The sequence below is a fragment of the Camelus dromedarius genome, chromosome 18 (genome assembly GCF_036321535.1).
Source record: "Camelus dromedarius isolate mCamDro1 chromosome 18, mCamDro1.pat, whole genome shotgun sequence".
Lineage (NCBI taxonomy): Eukaryota > Metazoa > Chordata > Mammalia > Artiodactyla > Camelidae > Camelus > Camelus dromedarius.
Genome location: NC_087453.1, coordinates 43,497,102 through 43,517,955, shown reverse-complemented (window position 1 = coordinate 43,517,955; position 20,854 = coordinate 43,497,102). Strand labels below are relative to the sequence as shown.

The 20,854-nt window shown below is 50.2% G+C and overlaps 1 protein-coding gene across 1 annotated transcript; it reads left to right on the top strand.

Annotated features, from left to right (window-relative positions):
- The first annotated feature begins 215 nt into the window (after window positions 1-215).
- Window positions 216-20,554, top strand: OVOL2 (ovo like zinc finger 2). Its single transcript, XM_031434291.2, has 4 exons — window positions 216-890; window positions 1,545-1,765; window positions 10,243-10,432; window positions 19,865-20,554. Exons 1-4 carry the CDS (start codon window positions 791-793, stop codon window positions 20,179-20,181), a joined length of 828 nt encoding a protein of 275 aa, XP_031290151.1. The 5' UTR covers window positions 216-790; the 3' UTR covers window positions 20,182-20,554.
- The last annotated feature ends 300 nt before the right edge of the window (window positions 20,555-20,854 follow it).

Genomic DNA, 20,854 nt, shown 5'->3' with positions numbered 1-20,854 from the left:
TATTTGGGGGACTGCTGTAGATGGGGAACTAAAGCCCCCAAGTTCCCTCTTGACCAGATCAGAATCCTGGGGGAGGTCTCCCTGCAGCCTCCCATTTCCGCCCACCGAGATTTCAACAAACCCCGGGAATGATGCACGGAGTCCAGAGGAACTGAGCCATTTTCTGGTTTGCCTGTTGGAGACAAATCCACTTGGGGCGGGGGGTGGAGGGTGGGCAACTCGGCGGGGGCTCCAGCTCTCGGGAGGGAGGGATGCCCTGGGAAGCGGACGTGGGGTTTACCTCAAAGAGTTCACCCCGAGGTGCCGGTGCTGGGGAATGGGGCAGGGGGTTGAGTGAAAAACGTTCTTCCCTTTTTAAAAAGGGGAGGGGGGAGAAGCAGACGTTAAATTCTTTTGCAAACATTCATGCCTAAGGAAGGGCTGGAACAGGCAGCCCCGGCCGCCGGAACCGGTCGGACAGGTAGCGAGCTTGTTGACACCGTTATGTTGCAGGGCGCATGCTCACTCCCAAGTTTCCTGGTGCCTTTTCTATTCCACCTTATGAAACTTTTTCCTCGGCGTGGTCTCACCCGCGATTTAAGGCATAGGTGTCGCGGAGCCTGGAGGCTGGGAGTCGCCGGGCGTGCGGGGGAGAGGCCGGGCCGCGCCGCGGCGGGGGGCGGAGGGAGAGGGCAGGCCCGGCGGGAAGGTGGGCTCCGGCCGCCAGGAGCCGGGGACCGAGCCACCGCCGCCGCCCCTAGCGGGGAGAAGCCGGGACGAGGGGGCCGCAGTCCGGGGAGGGGGCCCCACGATGCCCAAAGTCTTCCTGGTGAAGAGAAGGAGCCCGGGGGTCTCGGTCCGCAGCTGGGATGAGCTCCCGGACGAGGAAAGGGCAGACACCTACATCCCAGGTGAGCGCTGCGCGGGGCACGGGCCTGGGCGCCGGGTTCCTGGGGTGGGGGCAGGGGTGACTCCGTCCCTCTGCTCCGCGGCCGGGGCTGGACTCCCCCACACCATGCCCCTCTTTCAGGGGGAGGAGGAGGTCACTGAGGCGCGGGAGGACCAAGAGAGGCTCGGAACCCCGGACGCCCTGCTCCCCCTTCTCCCTAGTGGGCGCCTCTAATTGCCCGGCGGCGGGACCGTTGGCTGCAACGCGGACGGCGGTGGCCCAGGAAGGGGGTTGGAGGCGGGTAGGGGCAACCCCCAGTCCCACGTCCTCATGGGCTTGTACAGGGATCCGTCAACCTTTCTCGGGCTAGGGCAGCCCCCCCCATCCCAGGGAGAGGAAATTCGGCACGCGGGGTCCCCAGTGCCGCATGGCCCTCCGTTCCTCGGGGGCGAGGGAACTGGGACGGAGGAGCGGCCCCAGAACCCCAAGCTCGCTCGGGAGGCCGAGTCGGGGGCTAGTCACGCACCCCCGCCGCGTTGCCCACTTTGGCGACGTGCCCAGGTCCGGGGCGGGGCGGGGCGGGGCGGCGACGGCACCGCCCGCAGGTCAAACTGCCGCGGGCGCCTGGGCCTGACGCCGCGTGTCTGTGTGTCGGGGCGCGGCCCTCCCTCCGCAGTGGGCCTGGACCGTCTGCTCCACGACCCCCCCGAGGACTGCCGCAGCGACGGCGGCAGCAGCAGCGGCGGCGGCAGCAACAGCGCGGGGGAGCCGGGAGGCGCCGAGAGCAGCTCGTCACCGCGCGCCCTCGAGCGCGAAACCCCCGAGTCCGGCGACGGCGAGGGCCCCGGTGGACACCTGGCGGAGAAGCAGCGCCCAGTCGCCAGGTCGAAAATCAAGGTACAGTGTCGACTCTGCCCCCGCCGCCACCTGCACCACGCCCTGGCGTCGGGCTCCCGCGGCCGGCGCCCCTCCCAGCCGCGCCCGCCCGCGCACCCCGGCACCGGTGCACGCAGCGCGCCCGCGGCGCCGCTCCTGCACCTGCCCCTGGGCGGCAGCCAGGGCGCCTTGGTGCGTCGTCCCGCCTGCCGAGCAGACGGCCGCCCGCGCGCCGCGCCCCGGAGAGCGGCTCCCGGAGCGGGCCGAGTCTGCCCGCGTGGCCTCTGGAACTGCCTAAAAGGCGCAGGCCAGCTTCCTCCCCGCAGCAGCCCATTATGTGAGCGAGGCCTGAGGAACAACCAGGCCATCGGAGCTCCGGGGTGGGAAAGGAGGGACCCCAGGCTCCGAGATCCCCACTCTGGGGCGCCGTTCTGAGCGCTTTGTGAATTCTGAGTTTCACCCCCTTCTTTGCGTTCTGGAGACAGTGGCGGCAGCTTGGCACACAGTGGGTCTCTCACAATAACAGACTGTTCCCAGAACCAATTATACAGTGCCCGTTAGACACGAGGTCTGTGCTGGGCACTTTAAACTTGTGCTGGTCAAAGCTTCTCGAATTGACGGATAAACGGATTCAACTGCAAATTGCCCCATTGACCCTCCCCCGTGGTTTGGAGTGTTTGTTTTCCTCTGTTACCGCTCTCGAGCTCCCACCCCTACCTGGCCTCCTAGAATTGTAGGCCACGTCTTATCTTATCGGGACGCTCATCTGTACTTTCCTAGGTGGAACTTCTATGATTGCCTGCTCAAAAGGTATCCGCTACCTGTAAGATTAAACAGTCCCATTCCACTGACTCACAGCCAGCTGGAGCCAGGGAGTGGCGTTTTAGGAATCACATGATCCCAGTTTCTAGCCAGGTGGGCCTTAGTGTGAGCCTTTGCGGGCTCCAGGCCTTGGTGTAGGTGTTAATTCTTGGGCGCTCTAGGGTGATCCTGCAGCCCCGCTGCCCAGGCAGGGGGTGTGTGGGAAGGAGAAACCCTAGGATTTGCTGTGGATTGAGAAAACCTCCGTTACTTTTCCTGGGAGAGGTCATCCCTCCCCTATGCATATTTCTGGCTCTGGGGTGGGCTGGGGTGCATTTGGTTATGAATTGAGGCTAGAGGCTTGAGCAGGAATCCTTAGGTAAGACCTCTTTAAAGGATGCTCCAACTGGGTGTGGGCATCCAGCCTATTGTTCAGTGTGCTGCTGAGGTTCAAAGTCAGCCGGCAGGAGGCTTTTCTGGGCCAGATGGGGTTAACTGGGAGGGACAGTTCGCCTGAGGCTGGTAGCTCTGCCCTCCGGGAAATTCTACAAATTGTCCCGCTTGCATATTTATCGCCAGGCTGGAAGGGCAGTTGCTACCTTGTTTAGCGATCGTGTATAGCTAGTTTACCCTTCTGTCCCCCAATTGCCCGGATTATCCTGAAGAGAAAGTGGCAGAGGAAAAATGTCCAGTCCCCTAACCACCGTTTTAGGACATCTCTTTGCTGCCCCAAGGCAAAGAGCAGCATTGGAGCCTTGGATTAAGGGAGTGAGTAAACCAGCCTTATTTCCATGATCCTTGTCTTTGTGCTGCCCCTAGGGGTGGGGGGTGAGGTACAGACTTTGCTCAACTGTTAACAAAGTTTCCAGAGAAGTTTTTGTTTGTTTACTGAGAACTAAATTCAGGCTCATTCTCCCTCTGCTTCCACCTGCAAATAGGCCACATGTTGGTGTTAAGATGCTCCAAGCCTGCAACAATTCTCAGCTGTGGTACTGCCATGTTCAAATGACTGGTCAAATTGCCTGTGACTTAGCACGATGTGTAACTTTAGAATTCTATGCAAAGCACGCTGAACTGTCTAAGAAATTAGTTCCCTAACCCTAAGAGGGCGAAAGCCACTCAGGCATGAGGCATTGTTTTAATGACTTGAAAACACTCACTAGGCAGTTGATTCTTAGGGCCAGAGGAAGGACAGATTTGAGCCAGGGACCTGCAAAAAGAGGCAGTATCCCGTCCCCCACTATGTAGGTGCCTGCTGTGTACGAGGCAGCCCAGCCCCAAGATAAAGATGCCACTACCCAGGATCATGTGACTGTAGCTGTTAAGCCTCTGAGCTCTGGCTTCATCACTTCTTAGCTGTGTCTGACCTTGGGCAAGTTGCTAATCCCTCGGTCTTGATTTCCTTGTCTGTGAAATGGGAACAGTGATGATACCTCACAGAGTTCTGAGGATAAATGAGCTAAGTGTGAAACATGGTAGGTACCTAATAACTCTAGCTAGAATTATTTGGGTTGGTGGGGAGACACAAATACCGTATTAATTATTAACTCAATTACAGGAAAGTGAACACTAAGCCAGAACCACAAGCAAATATGTGATAAATTCTGAGCAGAGGAAGGATTTCTTGGTGTGGATTTGAGGGCTGTTGGAGAAGGGGAGAGGCAGGTTCTAGGGCCGTGTGGGCTGAACCCCAAGCTTGAGTAAGGATAGGACTCAGCTGTGGTGGCCAGAGGGAGGATGGGTAGCATGTCTGGGGTCTGGGGAGTCCAGGGGAGGGGTGAGGGAGCTAGAAATGTAGCCAGGACAGGCTGAGGTGGTAAAGGGGCCACGCCTCAATGTGTGGATACTTCTGTGGGAGCGGAGGAGGGGCTCTGGAAGGTTTCTGAGAAGAAAAATCTCTTCTGGGTCTATCTTACCAGCTGCCGTTGGGGATATATTATCTGTTCTGAGCCTTAGTTCACTCATCTGTAAGATGGAGAAATAACAGAATTGGCTTCTCAGAAATACTGGGTAGATTAAATGATATAATGGGTGTAAACTGTTGAGCAATTTTGTGCACGTACAAACTGCCCAGTAGGGAGTTAGCCGATAGCGATGAACAGCAAATTTTGTTAACGTCCAGTATTTTGTTGCCTACGGTAGGGACAAGGGATTTGCCCTGGATGTGAGTATTTTTAAAAACCCCATCCATTTGATATTCAGAAGGGAACATAAGCCCCATCCTTAACTCCTTGCCTTTTGTCTTCTATCTCCCAAGACAGAACTGGATGCCTCAATTCCCCCACCAATATTGTAACTCACTGGCTATCTCCTTGGCTGACCAGACTCCTTGATTTGAGACCCATCAAAGGCAGGGAACATTCCTACAGGGCTTGTATTTCCAGCACCCTGTGCAGTAATGCCTGACTCATAGGAGGACTTAAGTCAACACAGAGGAGAAACACAGGCAAGAAAGGAGTCAACAGTCCCTAGACGTAAGTGACAGCGTTTAGGGAAAAACAGGAAGCAAGGAAAAAAAGGGAAAATGCTTGGAATGAATGCCTGAAAAAGCTTAAATTAATTTAAAGGGAGAAAAAGGAGGAATAGGAGAACAATATCAGTGTTAACTCCACCAGCTTTTAATTGGAATATAGGTGAAATGGGTTTTTGTTGCTGGAAGGGACAGCGTGGATTTCATTGCAGAGACAGAATCCACTGCCTCTAGCTTAAGCAGAGAATGGTTAATTATAGGGTACTAAATGGACTACAGAAAGACCAGGCTAAGCTTCCAGGAATGACTCCCAGAGCCAACACTGCAGAACTGGGCCATCTAGGGAGCTGCTGCCTCAATGGCTGCTGTTCGTGCATCACAATGCTTCTGCTAGTGCAGAGTGTGAAACAGTTGCCATGGAGCTGCCTCTGCTCAATTAACTCAGGCACAAATTCAAATCTCCTGACAGTGGCATGTAACTGCTGGGGCCCAAGTCACATCTAAAACCCACAGCTGCAAGGGATTCTGTAACATGTGTCTAGCTTTCTAGCTTATGCCGTACAGCAAGGGCCACCAGAGGAGCAGGAATAGAGGCTGAGCGTGTCCACCCATGGGATCTACTACAGGGACCCTTAAAGTTTCTGTGGTCCAGTCACCTCATATTTAACAGGAGAAAGATAAAGCCAGAGAGATTTTGTTGAGTTCCTCACAGTTGTTAGTGCCAAAGCCCAACCAAGGCTCCTTACTCTGTTCGCGTTGTTGGAAGGCGTCTTTGACACTTCAGCCATTCGCATTAACAATCTGACATGAAGGAACCCGAAGCTATTTCTCACCGCGATATGAGGCAAACAGTAGGGCTCATCCCCTCCCTCTCCCCCACATCATGCCCAGACCCGTGGGCCTGTCCCGGGGAAGTGTAGGCGCACATTTTGCAGATAACTGGCCCCATCAGAATCTCAGTGTGGGTGCCTACAAGTCATGCGGCCACAGGCTGGTTATAGATCTTTAAGCCTCCGTTTCTTCTGGACTATAGGGATGTATTCTCTCCAGCCTCTCTGCGTTTGAGAAGGTTCTGCATTCTGCCATGTAGTGGAGTTGTGAAGCTTAAGGAAATGGTCCATGGGAGCAGGAGGGGAATTTTTATCCCAAAGAATCAGAGAAATACGCTTAGCATGTTTTGAGTGCTCGAGCATAAGCAAATATGTCAATGGAAATCTTGTCCAAATGGCCGCCAGAAGGTAGCCTGGACTCACAGTCACCTCCATTAATAATAGGACCATTAATTTGAAGACTCTTCTGGTAGAAGCATCCACAGAAAATAAAGGATTTTTTTTTTTAATTGAAGTGTAGTTGGTTTACAATGTTAATTTCAGGTATAAGGATTTTTTTTTTTCCTTTCCAAGTTGGCAGGTGAGTGACCTTAGTCAGCTTTGAAGTTGGTCAGAGGGCCAGTTGAAGTCCCTACCTCCCCGGACGCTCCTGAAGTCTTCAGCAGCTCTGATACAATGATGGGTTTGTTTCTGCTGCAGAGGCCTGTGTTTTAGAAGAACTAGAGGAGAACTTTGTGTGTTTTTTAAAATGAAAGCCGAGATCCTGTAGAAAACAGGACAGCCAACAAGAAAGCGCCAACCTGCCGGGCTGGGGACTTACTCAGTCTCTCTTCATCTTTCTTGCCCGGAGTTTGGCTCCAGTTAATTAATTAATGTCCAGACTGATGTCATCTCCCACCCTCCGTGGTAGCTTCCCCACTTCGGTAATAAACCTCTTGGACAGTGTTAATTTTGGATTGAGAGAGAGACTATTACGCTTTTCCAGAAGGTAACATGGTGTCTGGAACGGTAATTGAACCTGTAATTGAACACATGAATAATTCCCATATCAAAACGTGAATATTTTCCCCAAATGGGTAGCTTCCGGTTTTGTTGCCAAGGGAGATAAGAGAGAATGTTGGTTTTCAGCGCTTTTCGGATTTCAGAGTTGCAGATGAAGGACTGGGGGCTGGTGACCCACATTGGAGGTTAGTTCCCTTCTTCCATCAGTGAGAGAAAAACTCAAAAGACAAATGGAGGAACAAGGGGTTTTGACCAATTACCTTTTTTTGGTAATTAGGTTTATTTATTTATTTTTAACGGAGGTACTGAGGCTTGAACCCAGGACCTTGTGCATGCTAAGCACGTGCTCTATCACTTGAGCTACACCCTCCCCCTATTTGTTTATTTTTAACGGAGGGACTGGGGATTGAACCCAGGGCCTCATGCAAGCTAGGCATGTGCTCTACCGCTGAGTGCAGCCCTCCCCTCCTTGACCAATTACCTTTTATTTAGGGGTCACAGGAGTTTGGAGCTTGTCAAACTTTAAGAGTTAATTCCCTAACAATCCAAGAGGCAAGCATCATTATTGTCCACATTTTATGTGATGAAATGGAAGCTGAGGTTCAGTAACTCGCCTTTGCCCCAGACTGTACGTGGAGGAGCAGGATTTGAATTTAGCGAAAGAACTCATCTAATTCCATTTGATTATTTTCACACGTGGGGAAGCGTGGGCCAGGGATGCTAAGTAACATCGCGCAGCAGCCAGGTGTAGGTTTTTATATGATCCCCAGCATTTCTTGTCTCTCCATTTGCTCATTTTGTAACCGAGACGACTAAGCTGCAACAAGTTTTGGTCTACCCCTTGAAGAGTAGAGTGACGAGGTATGTTGGTTCGCCCTATTTTGAACTTTTCGGGGGTAGAGTGGTAGGTGTGCACCCGAGTAAACGTAACAAAGATGGCCCCAGTGAGCAGACAGCTGGGCCGAGGAGGGATGGCTGGTCCTCCAGCCCACAGGGCATCATTTCAAGAATCACAGGTGCCTTCTGGACAACAGAGCCCATCCTGGGAGAGACAACTCAGAAATGTGGCCGACCTGGTGCTGATGATACATCGATCACCATTCTAGTTATCTATTGCTGTCACAAATAACCCCAATTTAGCATCTGACAGTAATTTATTATGATATCTTCCAGTTCTGTGGAATGATTGGGTTCAACTAGGTGGGTCTTGCCTGGGGTTTCTTTTGAGGGTGCAGTCAGATGACAGCTGGGATTAGACACCCAAGGGGGCTCACTCACGTGGCTGGCAGTTAGTTGGTCCTCTGTCCTCGTTCTGGTTGCTTTCATTTACCATCTTGTAAAATTTTTTTTTTTAACAAGTCCCTACTGATTGGCATACAGGTAGTTTCAGCCTTTTGCTATTACAGAACAAAGTTCAAGGCACAAGTGAAATACACTCTATGGGATAAACTTCATGTTGAGGGATTTTTCCTCCAAATACTTTTCTGAGGAGTTAGAAACTGTCTCAGGAATTCTGAGGAGTATCTCCTTTCTGAGGAAGGAATTATTCCTTTCTTTCTGAGGAGTGAACTAGTCTGACAGAGGAGCCTTCACCGTCCATGATCCTTTGTCATTTAATTAACCCTTTATCTTCTTTCAAAAAGCCTCTCTTCAGAGGCTCTGAATATAATTCATTCATGGCTGGGGGCTGGATTTGTCCAAGATGCATATTTAGGTAGCAAGTCATACTTCATGGGATGGAAGGATGCACCTTATGGGAATTCCCTAAAGGAGCACTTTTGTGGTGACTCAGTTTTCCGTGCTGTGAAACGGGGATGTATATCTGGAGAAATGGGAACACTGCCTTTGCTGAAGCATTTTGGAGAACTTCCGTTTTTGCTCTGAGAAAGCCAGAGGAATGTTTCCAGAATGAAACCTGAGGAAATGTTTGTGTGTAATGGAAGCGTCTAGAATGACTTGGAATAAAGTACTGAACTGTGGGAAGGCCAGTGCCTCATATCTCAAGTGCGGTCCATGGACTGAACGGTGGCCTCTCCTGGGAGCTGGTTACAAATGCTGCCTCCAGACCCCACCAGACATCCTGAATGAGAACCCCCGTTTTAACAAGAACCCCAGAGGATTCGTGCGCACGGTGGGATCTGAGGGGCACTGGTCTCAGGGGTATGGGGATTAGTTTGGGCAGGGGCTGCAGCGGCTGGAGAAGCTGCATCAGGGAGGGGACAGTTGAGCTGGGTCTCAGTGGAAGGCGGTACTCAAGGTGGGTCGAAGGAGGAGGGTGTCTGAGACTAGAAAGGAGGTAAGTCAGGAAAGAGCCAGCTCTTCTTGCTAAGAAGATGCTTGTCTGAAAGTAAATTTTCTAGGTCCTTTTGTGAATAGAATTTTGGCAGAACAATTGGATCCATCTTCCAAAGGATCTGATAACTAGGACCAGGTAACTAGGAAACCTTTGATGAATACATCCGATCTGGTGTTTTTCATCACACAGTTGGAGATTCTGTTTTCTTCCTTTGAGGCAGCAAACCCGGTTGAGAGAATGGACCAGGCAGTCCAGAACTGAGATTTGGTGACGGTTTTTCTGATAATGAGGCTGTGGGATCCTGACACAGTCACTTCTCAAGATGACTGTTCAATTTGTTCATGATTGTGGGTCGGGAGCTGGGGTTGGTCGAGAGGGTTGTACTCTGGGCCGAGGCTGTTCGCTCTGGTGGCTGCCCTGGGTGGGCCAGAAAGCCAGTGAGTCCCCTCATACGTGGCACCTCAGTTCTCCTCCACGCGGCTGCGTGGGCTTCCTCACAGCACGGGGGTCTTGGGCTCCTTCGCGGCAGCTGGCTTCCAGGAGGGAGGATGTAGAAGCTGGAAGTTCTCTCAAGACCTGGAACTGACACAAGCCTGCCCAGATGGGACAGGAGAGGAAACAGTCTCCATCTCTAAAGGATGCAGGCACCGGGGGAAGGAATTGATTGTGGCTGTCTTTGGAGACTCCAGGATGTTATCGGGACCTAGACTTCTCCTTTCCTTCTGTTCCTCCATCCTCAGCACTGGCTTCCGCCTTAAGGTCCAAGGTGGCTGTTGGAGCTCCAGCTAGCAGGAAGGAGTCAGGGAGGGAGGGGGCACCCTCCTTCCCCTCAGAGTACATTTCATCAGCCAGGTGGTCTCACCACGGGGACCTGCTGTGAGGCTGGGGAAAGCCGGGGTTTAGCTGGGTGGGTGTCCCCAGCTAGAAGTCAGAGGTTTGTTCCAAGAACAAAGGGGAGAATGGAGGTGGGGAGGGGTTGCCCTGATTCCAGCTTCTCCACAGCCAAATTCTGCTTGGAAGTTTGAGGAAGGCAGAAGCCCAGCCAGGCCAAGCCTGGAGCCCAGGGAGGCGGGCTGTCCTCACGGCTCTCTCTGTCCAGTTCACCACAGGCACGTGCGGGGACGCGGCGCTTCACAGCTGTGACCTGTGCGGCAAGGCCTTCCGCCTGCAGCGAATGCTCAACCGGCACCTCAAGTGCCACAACCAGGTGAAGAGGCACCTGTGCACCTTCTGCGGCAAGGGCTTCAACGACACCTTCGACCTCAAGAGGCACGTCCGCACACACACAGGTGAGGGAGGGGCGGGGCCAAGCACCCCTGTTCTTTGCCCCCAGAGAACCAAGTTGGGAGCCTGGAGCTGTGCTGTGTTTCTGGAAAGATCGCAGGGCGCAGCATTTGGGGCCCGGCCTCCTGGCTTTACCACCGGCCAGCAGTGTCCCCTGGGGCCAGGCAAACCCTTCTGGAGGCCTGGTCTTGCCCTGTGAGAGGGGGATAGTGGCGCCAGTTCTGGCGGGGGAGACATGACCGGCCGCAAGTGGCCAGGGAGCTGTGACGCCGCCACGGGGAGCGGGGTTCCTGGGGCAGCCCTGGGGCCGGGCTGACGGCTAGCGTGTGGCTCCTGTGGTCCCATTGGTGGTATTTTACGCTCCTCTCTTGGGAAGTGAGCCTATCTCAAAATAGCATCGTTTTCCTCCCGAGAGCTCAGACAGAGAAGGAGGAAATAACCCAGCTGGCTTAGAGCTGCCCGAGCCTCCTAGGGGCTGGTGGGCAAGTACCTTCCTCCCCTGAAACCTCCTCAGTGTCTCCTTGTGAAGTGCAGGTCTGGGTCCTCACCAGCTCCATCCCACAGGCAGGCCTGGGGGAGCCCGTTGGCTCTCTGCCGGCCCTTCTGATTGTTAGTAGCCTCCTTAGTTTTATGTAGGAAACATCTGGGCCCTCAGGCTTCTCCTTGAGGTCCACTGTCCACACCTTTGCCAGAGTGATCCCTTGAGGAGAATTGTAAGATGCCACTTCCCCGCTAAAAAGCTGTGGCAGGATGAAATCCAAACTCCCATCTTGTTGGGTTTTGCGTAAAGCCCCTCACAGTCTGGGTCCCATTTTCAAACCCTATCCTAACCTCTCCCACCCCATCCCATTCCATCCCCCATCCTACCCCCTCCCATCCCATCCTGTCCCATCCTAACTTATCCATCCAATTCCATTTCATCTCATTTAAACCATCCAGTCCTAACCATTCAGTCTCATCATGGTCACCACTCACTGTCCCTATAGCCTCATAGAATTTATTATTTATAGTTTCACTGAGCCCTCAAGCCCTCTCAGGGTTTAGTGGTTCCTCTGCCATTTAGGTGGGGATGGGAAAATGTCCACGCCTCTCTCCCAGTGGGGCTCTGAGTTCCCTCGCCCCCATCTAGGGCCCTTCTCAGATCCTCTGTATTCAGATTTCTTTTATAGCTCTTATCACACTTTTTTGTTCTTAGAATACCGGCCATAGGCTGCCTTCCTGGCCTGAGAAGGGTGTCCTCCACCTTAGAGCATGGACTGGTGTACTAAAAAGTTTTTCTTTTTTCCTTTAAAAAAAACTTTTCTAAAGGGAAATTTTCATTTAAATGTAACAAACATCCAGCAAAGCACACAAATCATAAGTGCATAGTTTGAGAATGTGGGAATTTTTACAAAGTGAACCCACCCATATAAGGAGCTGGAATATTTCTTTTCCTCATAAGTCACTGCCCCCTCCCTTCTGCCCTCTCCGGTCACCATTTCCTTCCCTCTGAGAGGCTCCACTAATGTGACTTCTAACAGCACTAATGACTGTTTCCTGGTTTTGGACGTGACAGAAATGCAACCCAGTAGAATGCTTAGGGAGTGGCGAGTGGTGGAGGGTCCTACAGATGGCGAAGGGTCCTGTGGGTGGTGGTAGGATGGGGGGACCCAAGGCTATGGTTGGACCCAACAAATGGCTGCAAAGCTGGGCTTGTAGACAACTGACCCAAGGGCTGGAGGAAGCTGGGGACCACTCACTCAGTCATTTGTCGTGGATTGTCCTGGAGCGTTCCTCAGCTCTTCATCTCTGTCTGAGGACAGCCTTGAGGGCATGGCCCTTTGCTTCTGAAACTCCTTGCCTGGTGGGCTCTGTGGTCACTCTCTCATCCTGGCCTTGAAGACACAGTGAAGGGGGCTTGGGGAGCATTGCTGGCTGTTGGTACCTTCAGTTGGAGCAAACACTGCGCTGCTGGAGCTGCCTCATTTGTGATTGAGTTAATTCTCCATTAGTGGAAGTATTAGTCACTGACTGCTCTCAGGGAAGAGTTTGCAAGTTTAGTAGATAAGACCTCCAGATCTGAGCTAGCTGAGTGTGCTCTTGTCTAAATTATTTATCTTTTTGCTTTAGTTTGTCCATCTGTAAAATGGGCATGGTGTTATTACCTATCACCTGAGTGATGGTTGTGAGGTTTCAGGGCAGTAATGGCTTATAAAGTGCTTCACACATTGTAAGCGCTTGGTAAACATTAACTATTTGTGGTGGTAAATGTTGAAACAGTTGGCAGAGTTTTCCTGAGAACCTGCTGTGTGACAGGCCTGAAGACGGGCCGTGCTTGCAGAGCTCAACCAAGGCAGGGAGAAAGAACCCAAACACCTGACTGTGACCCAGGAAAACCAGCAGGCATGCCAGACAGAAGGAAAGGGGGCGATGCTAGTGGGGAGGCCTGGAAGGTGCATTTTTTCTGAGGAGGCGCCAGGGAGGCTTCTCAGAGGAGGTGTCCTTTTGGCCAAGCCTTGAAGGATAAGCAAGATTTTCACATCTGGACAGGAGTAAGAGCATTGCAGATGAGAAGGTTTTAGTTTGGGTTGCCCCAAAAGCAGAGCCTGATGCAAGTATTTGGGTGTAAGAAATTTATTAGGGAGAGGATACAAAATAAGAATGTTAAATATCTCCATTTTAAATGTTGATTCCTTATTGGAATGGTAATCTTTTGAATGTATTGGGGTAAACAAAATATACTTTTAAAATTAATTTCACCTGCTTATTTTTATTTATTTTAGTGAGGCTACTGGACATTTTAAAATTACAAAGTGGCTTGCATTTTAATTGCTGTTGGACAGTACTAAGATTACTGACTCTACAGATAATTATTAAACAATTTTTTTTCTATTCTTTATTTTTTTGGAGGTGGGGAGGGAGGTAGTTAGGTTTATTTATTTTTAGAGGAGGTACTGGGGATTGAACTCAGACCTTATGCATGCTAAGCATGCACTCTACCCCTATTTACAATTTTTAAATTATAATTGACTCTCAAAGTGACCAACAAATAGAATTATGGAAATGTCTTGAACCTATTTTCCCTGCTCTGGCTTGTTTCCTGATGGAGGTAATACTGGATCAGAATGAGGAGCCAGGGGCTTGCTGACAAATGAGTTTGTGGCAAATGGAAAAAGGGGCACCAGCTCTTGGGATGCTGTGCGGTCTGTGGAGGAACCTGCCTGGCCTTCGGGTGCGAGAGGCCTACCCTACCAGCTCTGAGCTCTGTACAGAAGGGAGAACCAGTAAAAAAAAAAAAATGAAAATTTGGGGTTCTCAGACCTTTTTGTAGTTCATGTGAACCACCTCACTGGCTCCAAAAGATCTTGCCAGAACTCTGTGAGTTTGGTTTTGCCTTTGGTTGAGACAAGAATATGGGATTTTTGACAATTACAGTTAAGTGTTGTATTTGGACCAGAAGCAAAGATGTGGACATTGTTCTCACAAATACTGTAGATAGTTGAGTGAAGGTTATGGTTGCTTCCAGTCCGGTTAGGCCATGACTAATTTAAACTGATCTGGGATCCCAGGGCCCTTCTTCTGAGAATTGTGATGACAATATTGACAAGGTGGGCCAAGACAGTGGGACGGGGGAAATCAGGATTAACCCTCCCTCCCCTACGTTCTCTCCTGTCCTCTGCAATTACTGAGAGCACAGGGCATCTGAGGAAAGACTCAAAATACAAGGAAACATCTTGGAAAAGATCCAGAGAAACCAGAGACCGAAAATGTCTTACCTTAATATCCAAGCAGATGAAAGAAAAGATAAAGACTTCTTTTTTGGATGTGACTTCACCAAGGAAAGAGTGAATCAGAGGTGTGTGTGTTTGAGATGGGGGAGGGGGGATAGTCAGATGACATCTGATTCCAGACTAGAAGAGAGAAACTGGTACAGAAAAAAGTCGGTTAAGATGTATCGGCAACGAATGGCTATTTTCAATTCAAATTGTCTTAGGTCGGGTTCCCTAGAAGCAGATTCTGAGATGGCGACTCATAAACCAGTTTCTTGAGGGAGGTCTCTCAGGAGAAGCCTGTGAGGGAGGGGAGCCGGGCAGGGGAGGGGAAGAACTGAGCAGGGAGGTGGCCTCAGCTGGAGTCTGGCCCCAGCCTGATGCCACCAGGGGCTCTGGAGTGTGGATGGTCCTGTCTTTGGGCGAGCTGGGGACCTCTCTGCACTCGTCAAGTCAGACATTGGCTAGGAGCCGCCTTTTTCCTGGGCAGAGAGGCCAGTTACTTAGTGTCCATCCCTTGGAGAAAGGGACAGCAGGGAGTTGTCAGCTGCCAACACAGATGGCAGCTGAGGAGTGAGGCACTGGCCCAGAAAGGGGAGTCTGGACTGGGGACCACCAACATCCACTACACACTTAATAGGGAAAATTGCTGTATTTAAGTGGGGTTGACAGATCACTGAGGCCAACGTGAAACATTACAGCCACTGACTGGTCTCAGGTCAAAATAGAGGGAGGGGAGCCATGAGCTTTCAAGAATAAATGTAGCGGGGAGGGTATGGCTCAGTGGTAGAGCACATGCTTAGCATGCACGAGGTCCTGGGTTCAATCCCCCGTACCTCCATTTAAAATAAATAAAAATAAACAAACAAATAAACAAATCTAATTACTTCCTCCCTCTAAAAAAATAAAAAATAAAAAGAAAGAAACGAATGTATATTCAGTCCCCAGCCCGTGAGAAAAACGTCATGGGCCTGTTTTTAGAGAACATTCTTTTGGATTTCTTTAAGTGTTTCAGGTTGAACCAGCTGGCCATCCGTGGAAGGAGATGACTGGCTTTTGGTTGGGGGAGAGCCGTCGTTTAGAGTAAAATATAGCCACCAGCACTGGCGTGTGCCAGACTCAGCGCGGAGTGTCTCCACCTTCGCTGCTGGCAGGCCCCCAGCACCAGCGGCCCCCCGGGGGTGGGGGCTGGGGGGTGGGATGCGGGGAATCTCATTTCTCTAGGTGTTGGGGGTGGTCTGGGTGTGGCTCGCTAGCATGACGGGGGTGCCAGGCTCATCGGACAAACACAGCATTTATTGAAAGCATTTTATTTTTCTTGTTTATAAAGTGATGATTTATTCTGTAAAAGACTTCAGTCAGTGTAAAAGCTATAGAGCAGAAAGCACAAGCTGCTATAACCAGTTGAAAAGGGTACGCATCTGTGGGGCCCCCCACTTAGTCTCTGTGGGGAGGTGGTGGGGAGCGGTACACCTCGTGTTGGTTATACCTTTTCTGCTCTGACTGGAATAAAGGAGTCAGTTCAAGGTGCCTGCCATTCTTGTGGGAGCTTCAGAGTTCCAGAGAGGGAGGCTGAGGAATCCAGATCGGAGGTCAGGGAAGTGGGGAGGGGGCGGTGGCCAGAGCTGCGTCTCTGCCCGCTCCCTGCCCCACCCCACGCCCTCTGGTCTTATGTTCCATCTGGGCCACATTGAGAAGGAGGAGAAGGCAAACAAATCCTATCTTGATTGAAGAAGGAACAATGGTGTCTGTTTGGAGCCTAAAGGGAAAGATTGACTGGATTGGGATAAATGCAGATTGGGAGAAGTTTGGAGTGGGGGGGAGGGGCAAGGGGGGAAGGGAATAGCACTCCCTCCCCCCAGGGAGTGGAGTGCCACCTTGTGGGGCGGCCTCCTTCCCTCGTCAAACTCCACCAGTAAGGAACTGGGGACTTTTTTTTTTTTTGGCTCCTTAGTGTCTATATTTATTTATTTGATTTTACTTTTTATTGAAGTGTAGTTGATTTACAATGTTAGTTTCAGGTGTACAGCAAAGCGATTCCGTTATACATATACATACATATATATTTACATATGTTTTCAGATTCTTTTCCGTTATAGCTTATCACAAGAAATTGGATGTAGTTCCCTGTGCTATACAGTAGGTCCCTGTTAAGGAACCGGGGACTTTAACTTGAAGAGGAGACATGGTGAGGCTTGGCTGCCTTGGAACCCCAGGTGCTGTCCTAAGGCTCCACCTGGCATTGCTTCAGACCTGTGACTCCAGGCATCAGCAGCCTCCACATCACCTGGGACCGTGTTAGAAATGCAGATTCTCAGCCCCACCCCAGAAGCAGAGTGCCAGGGGTGGGACCCAGGATCTGAGTTTTAACAAGCCCTCTAGGGGATTTTGTTTCCGGCTCAAATTTGAGACCCAGTGCTTCGCTTGAATCTGGAAGTCTGAGGTGGGGCCCGAGACCCTGCATTTCTGAGAAGCTCCTAGGTGATGTGATGGCTGGTGGACCACCCATTACTGCCAGGTTGTACAGGCAGCCTTTGATGGGAGCGTGTGGCTGGAGCAGTGCTTCCTCAGTCTCTAGTTTTTAAAAGATGCGATTTGGGTGCAGCTGTACAGCAAGATGCAATGGTGCTGATAAAAAGAATGAAATCAAGTTATAGGCACAAACATGGCAAAATCTCCAGGAATATCGTTAAGCCAAAAAAGTGGAGTTTGAAAATATCTTTTGATAGTTTGCTTCCATTAAAGCCAGGATAGTAAAAGCATAATAAATTCCATTATTATATAAATAAAGTATTTAAGCATTTTAGAATGTGAAGTTTAATATACCTACTTTTCAATTTTTCACTATTTTTTCAGCAATGCAAACATTCTGGTGGGAAAAAAATAGCCATTAAAAAAATAAATAAAGTGGGGAGGGTACAGCTCAGTGGTAGAGGGCATTCCTAGCAAGCACAAGGTCCTGGGTTCAAATCCCCAGTACCTCCGTTTAAAAAAATTAATAAAAATGTAAAACTTCCCCTCTACAAAAAAAAGTATACAGTGCTATATGTCAGTTATATCTCAATTTAAAAAAAAACTGGAAGGAAAAACAAAGAATGATTAAAAGAAATTTTTTTTTTAAGGGAAAAGATCTTGTTCATTATTGGCTGCTTTGGGATAGAGAGAGCTGACTTAAATACATACATGCATGCATACATACATACATACATCTGTATGGGGACATGCATTTTTCCTTTCACCTTAAGCTCCAGTATGACTCCACGCAGCCCTGGTGGGTCCTGTCCGTATTTAAAATTTTGATAATTTGTTCATCATGGGCTTTTTTTGGGTATGTATTTTGATTTTTAAAATATTTTGTCTTGATTGATGCATTTGGGGCATACTCTTAAATTCTGTGCCTGAGGCTTTGGGGAGGGTGATGGCCTTCCTGGCCTCTGGGCTCTGAGATGGTCTGACTGGTGGCTGCCCCATCTCTCCTCTCGCACCCGGAGCACAGTATTCACCCTCTCCCGGGTTTCCATGCCATGGGACACTGTGCTTCCTTGACAGCCAGTATCCCCCCGCCCCCTTTATAGCCTGAGATAGACCTACTTCCATTTCCTTACCTGCCATCCTCATCTCACACAGTCAGGGTTCCTGTGGTGGGCGCAGGAATGACTGTGATGTAGTGAGGCTAAGAGCAGGGCTGAGCTCAGCCCTGCTCTATATGGTACGTGTGACTTGTCCATCTGGAAGGCAGTCCCCACTCGTATTAGCCTGATGCTAAAGCCAGCACAAGAGCTAGGTTGGAAATGCTTTCCTAACTGTAGCTGACACCATCAGTGTCCTGCCCCTGCCATTTCTGGGCACGACTGTTGATGTTGCAGCTGCCCACACCTGCAGCCCTGCCTGGGGGTGGTCTCATTGGAGCCCACCCTACCTATGGGCAGACCGGAAGTGCTGGGGAGGGAGCCAGTGCCTCCTGGGGCCGCCCTCCACAGCGCTGCGGGAGCACAAGGAGCACGTGGACAAAGACCCCCGCTCCCGAGGGGCAGGGTGACTCGGAGGTGTGTGTTCTAGTCTCCCACCTTGCCTGGCCCACTGTACTCTGGTCTCCCAGCAACTGGCAACTGGCTGGATGACTCCACCCCCCAACCCCCCTTCCTTCTTACTTCTCCCCTCCCCTGCAGGTGAGGAGTCACCTCCCACTTTTCCTGCATCACCCTTCCTGGGGTCACCTCCCAAATAACTCCTTTTCCAGGAAAACCCAAACTAAAATAAAAAACAAGGTTTATTCAGCCCACTGGAAGACCAAAACAGTAGGGCGTGCACATGGGAAGACAAACTCCTCCCCCCGAAGCCGGGTGGCGGTGTTTTGCTGTGTTTGCATCCACTTTTATTATGTTTGCTCATGTGGATGTTGGGAACCTTTGTGGACAGTTTTGTCTCCTGCCTTAATCATTTTCCTCACGCTGAATCCTCGGTCGTGGTGATCTTTTTTGTCTCCCTGTTTCCCCCACCCCTCAGCCCCTGCCAACTATTTTCCTGTTGTTTCTGGGGCTTTGACTTTTCTGCATGTAAGTGATAGCAGACAGGTTTTGTCTTTCTCCCTCTGGCTTATCTCACTGAGCAAAATGTCCTTAAGGTCCATCCATGTTGTTGCAAGTGGTAGGATTTTCTTTCTCGTGGCTGAATAATCCAGTGTGTGTGTGTATATATATATAGTCCACATTAAAAAAAAATTCAAGTGTAGTTCATTTACAATGTTGTGTTAGTTTCTGGTATACAGCATAGGGATTTAGTTCTATATATTTTTCATATTCTTTTTCATTGTAGATTATTATAAGATATTGAATGTAGTTCCCTGTTGGACCTTGTTGTTTATTTTGTATATAGTAGTTTGTATCTGCTAATCCCAAACTTCGAATTTATCCCCCGTGCCCCCGCCCTGTCTCCATTTGGTATTCGTAAGTCTGTTTTCTATCTGGGAGTCTCTGTTTTGTAAATAAGTTCATTTGTATCATATTTTTAGATTCCACGTATAAGTGATATATGATATTTGTCTTTGACTTACTTCACTTAGTATGATAATCTCCAGGTCCATCCATTATGTACCACATCTTTTTTATCCGTCCATTTGTTGAGAGACACTTAGCTTGGCTTGTGTGAATAATGTCTTGGCTACTGTGAATAATGCTACAGTGAACATGCGTGTGGAGATATCTCTTTGAGATCCTGTTTTCATTTCCTTTGGATAAAGACCCAGAGTGAGACTGCTGGATCATATGTAAATTCTGCCTTTAAGTTTTCGAGGACCCTCCATACTGGTTTCCATATTGGCTGCACCAGTTTACATTCCCACCAGCAGTGCACAGGGTCCCCTTTTCTCCACGTCCTCACCAGCCTTTATTATCTCATCTTTGTAATGATAGCCATTCTGACAGGCGTGAGGTGATGTCTCATATCTATGTGGTTCTGATTTGCATTTTTCTGATGATTGGTGACAGTGAGCATCTTTTCATGTGTCTGTTGGCCCTCTGTCAGTCTTCTTTGGACCAATGACTATTCAGATCCTCAGCCCATTTTTGAATCGGGTTGTTTGGTTTTTTGCTGTTGGGTTGTGCATGGTGATTTTTAATGGCTTCATAGGCTGGAATCTGTGGCTTGGCTGGGACCAACCGGTGCTATGCCTGCCCCTCCCCCTTGCAGGCATTCGCCCCTACAAATGTGATGTCTGCCACAAAGCCTTCACCCAGCGCTGCTCCCTGGAGTCCCACCTGAAGAAGATCCACGGGGTGCAGCAGCAGTACGCCTACAAGCAGCGCCGGGACAAGCTGTACGTCTGCGAGGACTGCGGCTACACTGGCCCCACCCAGGAGGACCTGTACCTGCACGTGAACAGTGCCCACCCGGGCAGCGCGCTCCTCAAAAAGACATCCAAAAAGCTGGCAGCCCTCTTGCAGAGCAAGCTGACATCGACACTCCAGGGGAATGCCAACCTGAGCGAGGGGGAGGAAGAGAAGTGAGGACAGTGGGGAGGGACGCCAACGCTGCCACGTTGACATGGATTTCTGGTCTTGAGGGTCCCCCACCTCACCAGCTCTTTCTAAGTGTTCTGTTCAACTCTCTGTCCTTTGGGGGGCCTCAGTGGGGGGCTCTGTTCCAATTATAACAGAGTCTAAATGTTAATGTCAATTATAACTGTGGCATCCAGCCTCCTGGAACCTGTGTCCCAGTGAACACAGTCACGTGAGTGAAAGTTTGTGAATGGCTGTCATCACTGTGTGTTTTTTTTTCTTTTTTTTAGGATTTTTACACATGGAGGCAGGGTGTTCTTAGAGAGACACCCATAGGAGAGATTGATACGGTGCCTTGAAATAAAAGTACTTCTACTTGAAATGCTACTCAAGCAAGGAAAATGAATTATATTATTCCAAAAGAGTTCGCAGGGGTTGTTTTGATAAATGAAACATCCTTGTGAAGTTTTCCTGATCAGGATGAAACAGGAGAGCTCCCTGTAGCTCCCTGTTGAAGGCGTATCATGTGACCTTCAGCTTCAGGTTACTTGGGAGTTGATATTTTGTACTAGTGGTTGGGTTTGAAGAAGCAAATCTTGAGCGTTGGGTAAACAGACAGCTGGTGGAGAGACGGCACTGCTTGTGGCTGAGGGGCAGGGATGCTGGCATGGGCGTGGCAGGT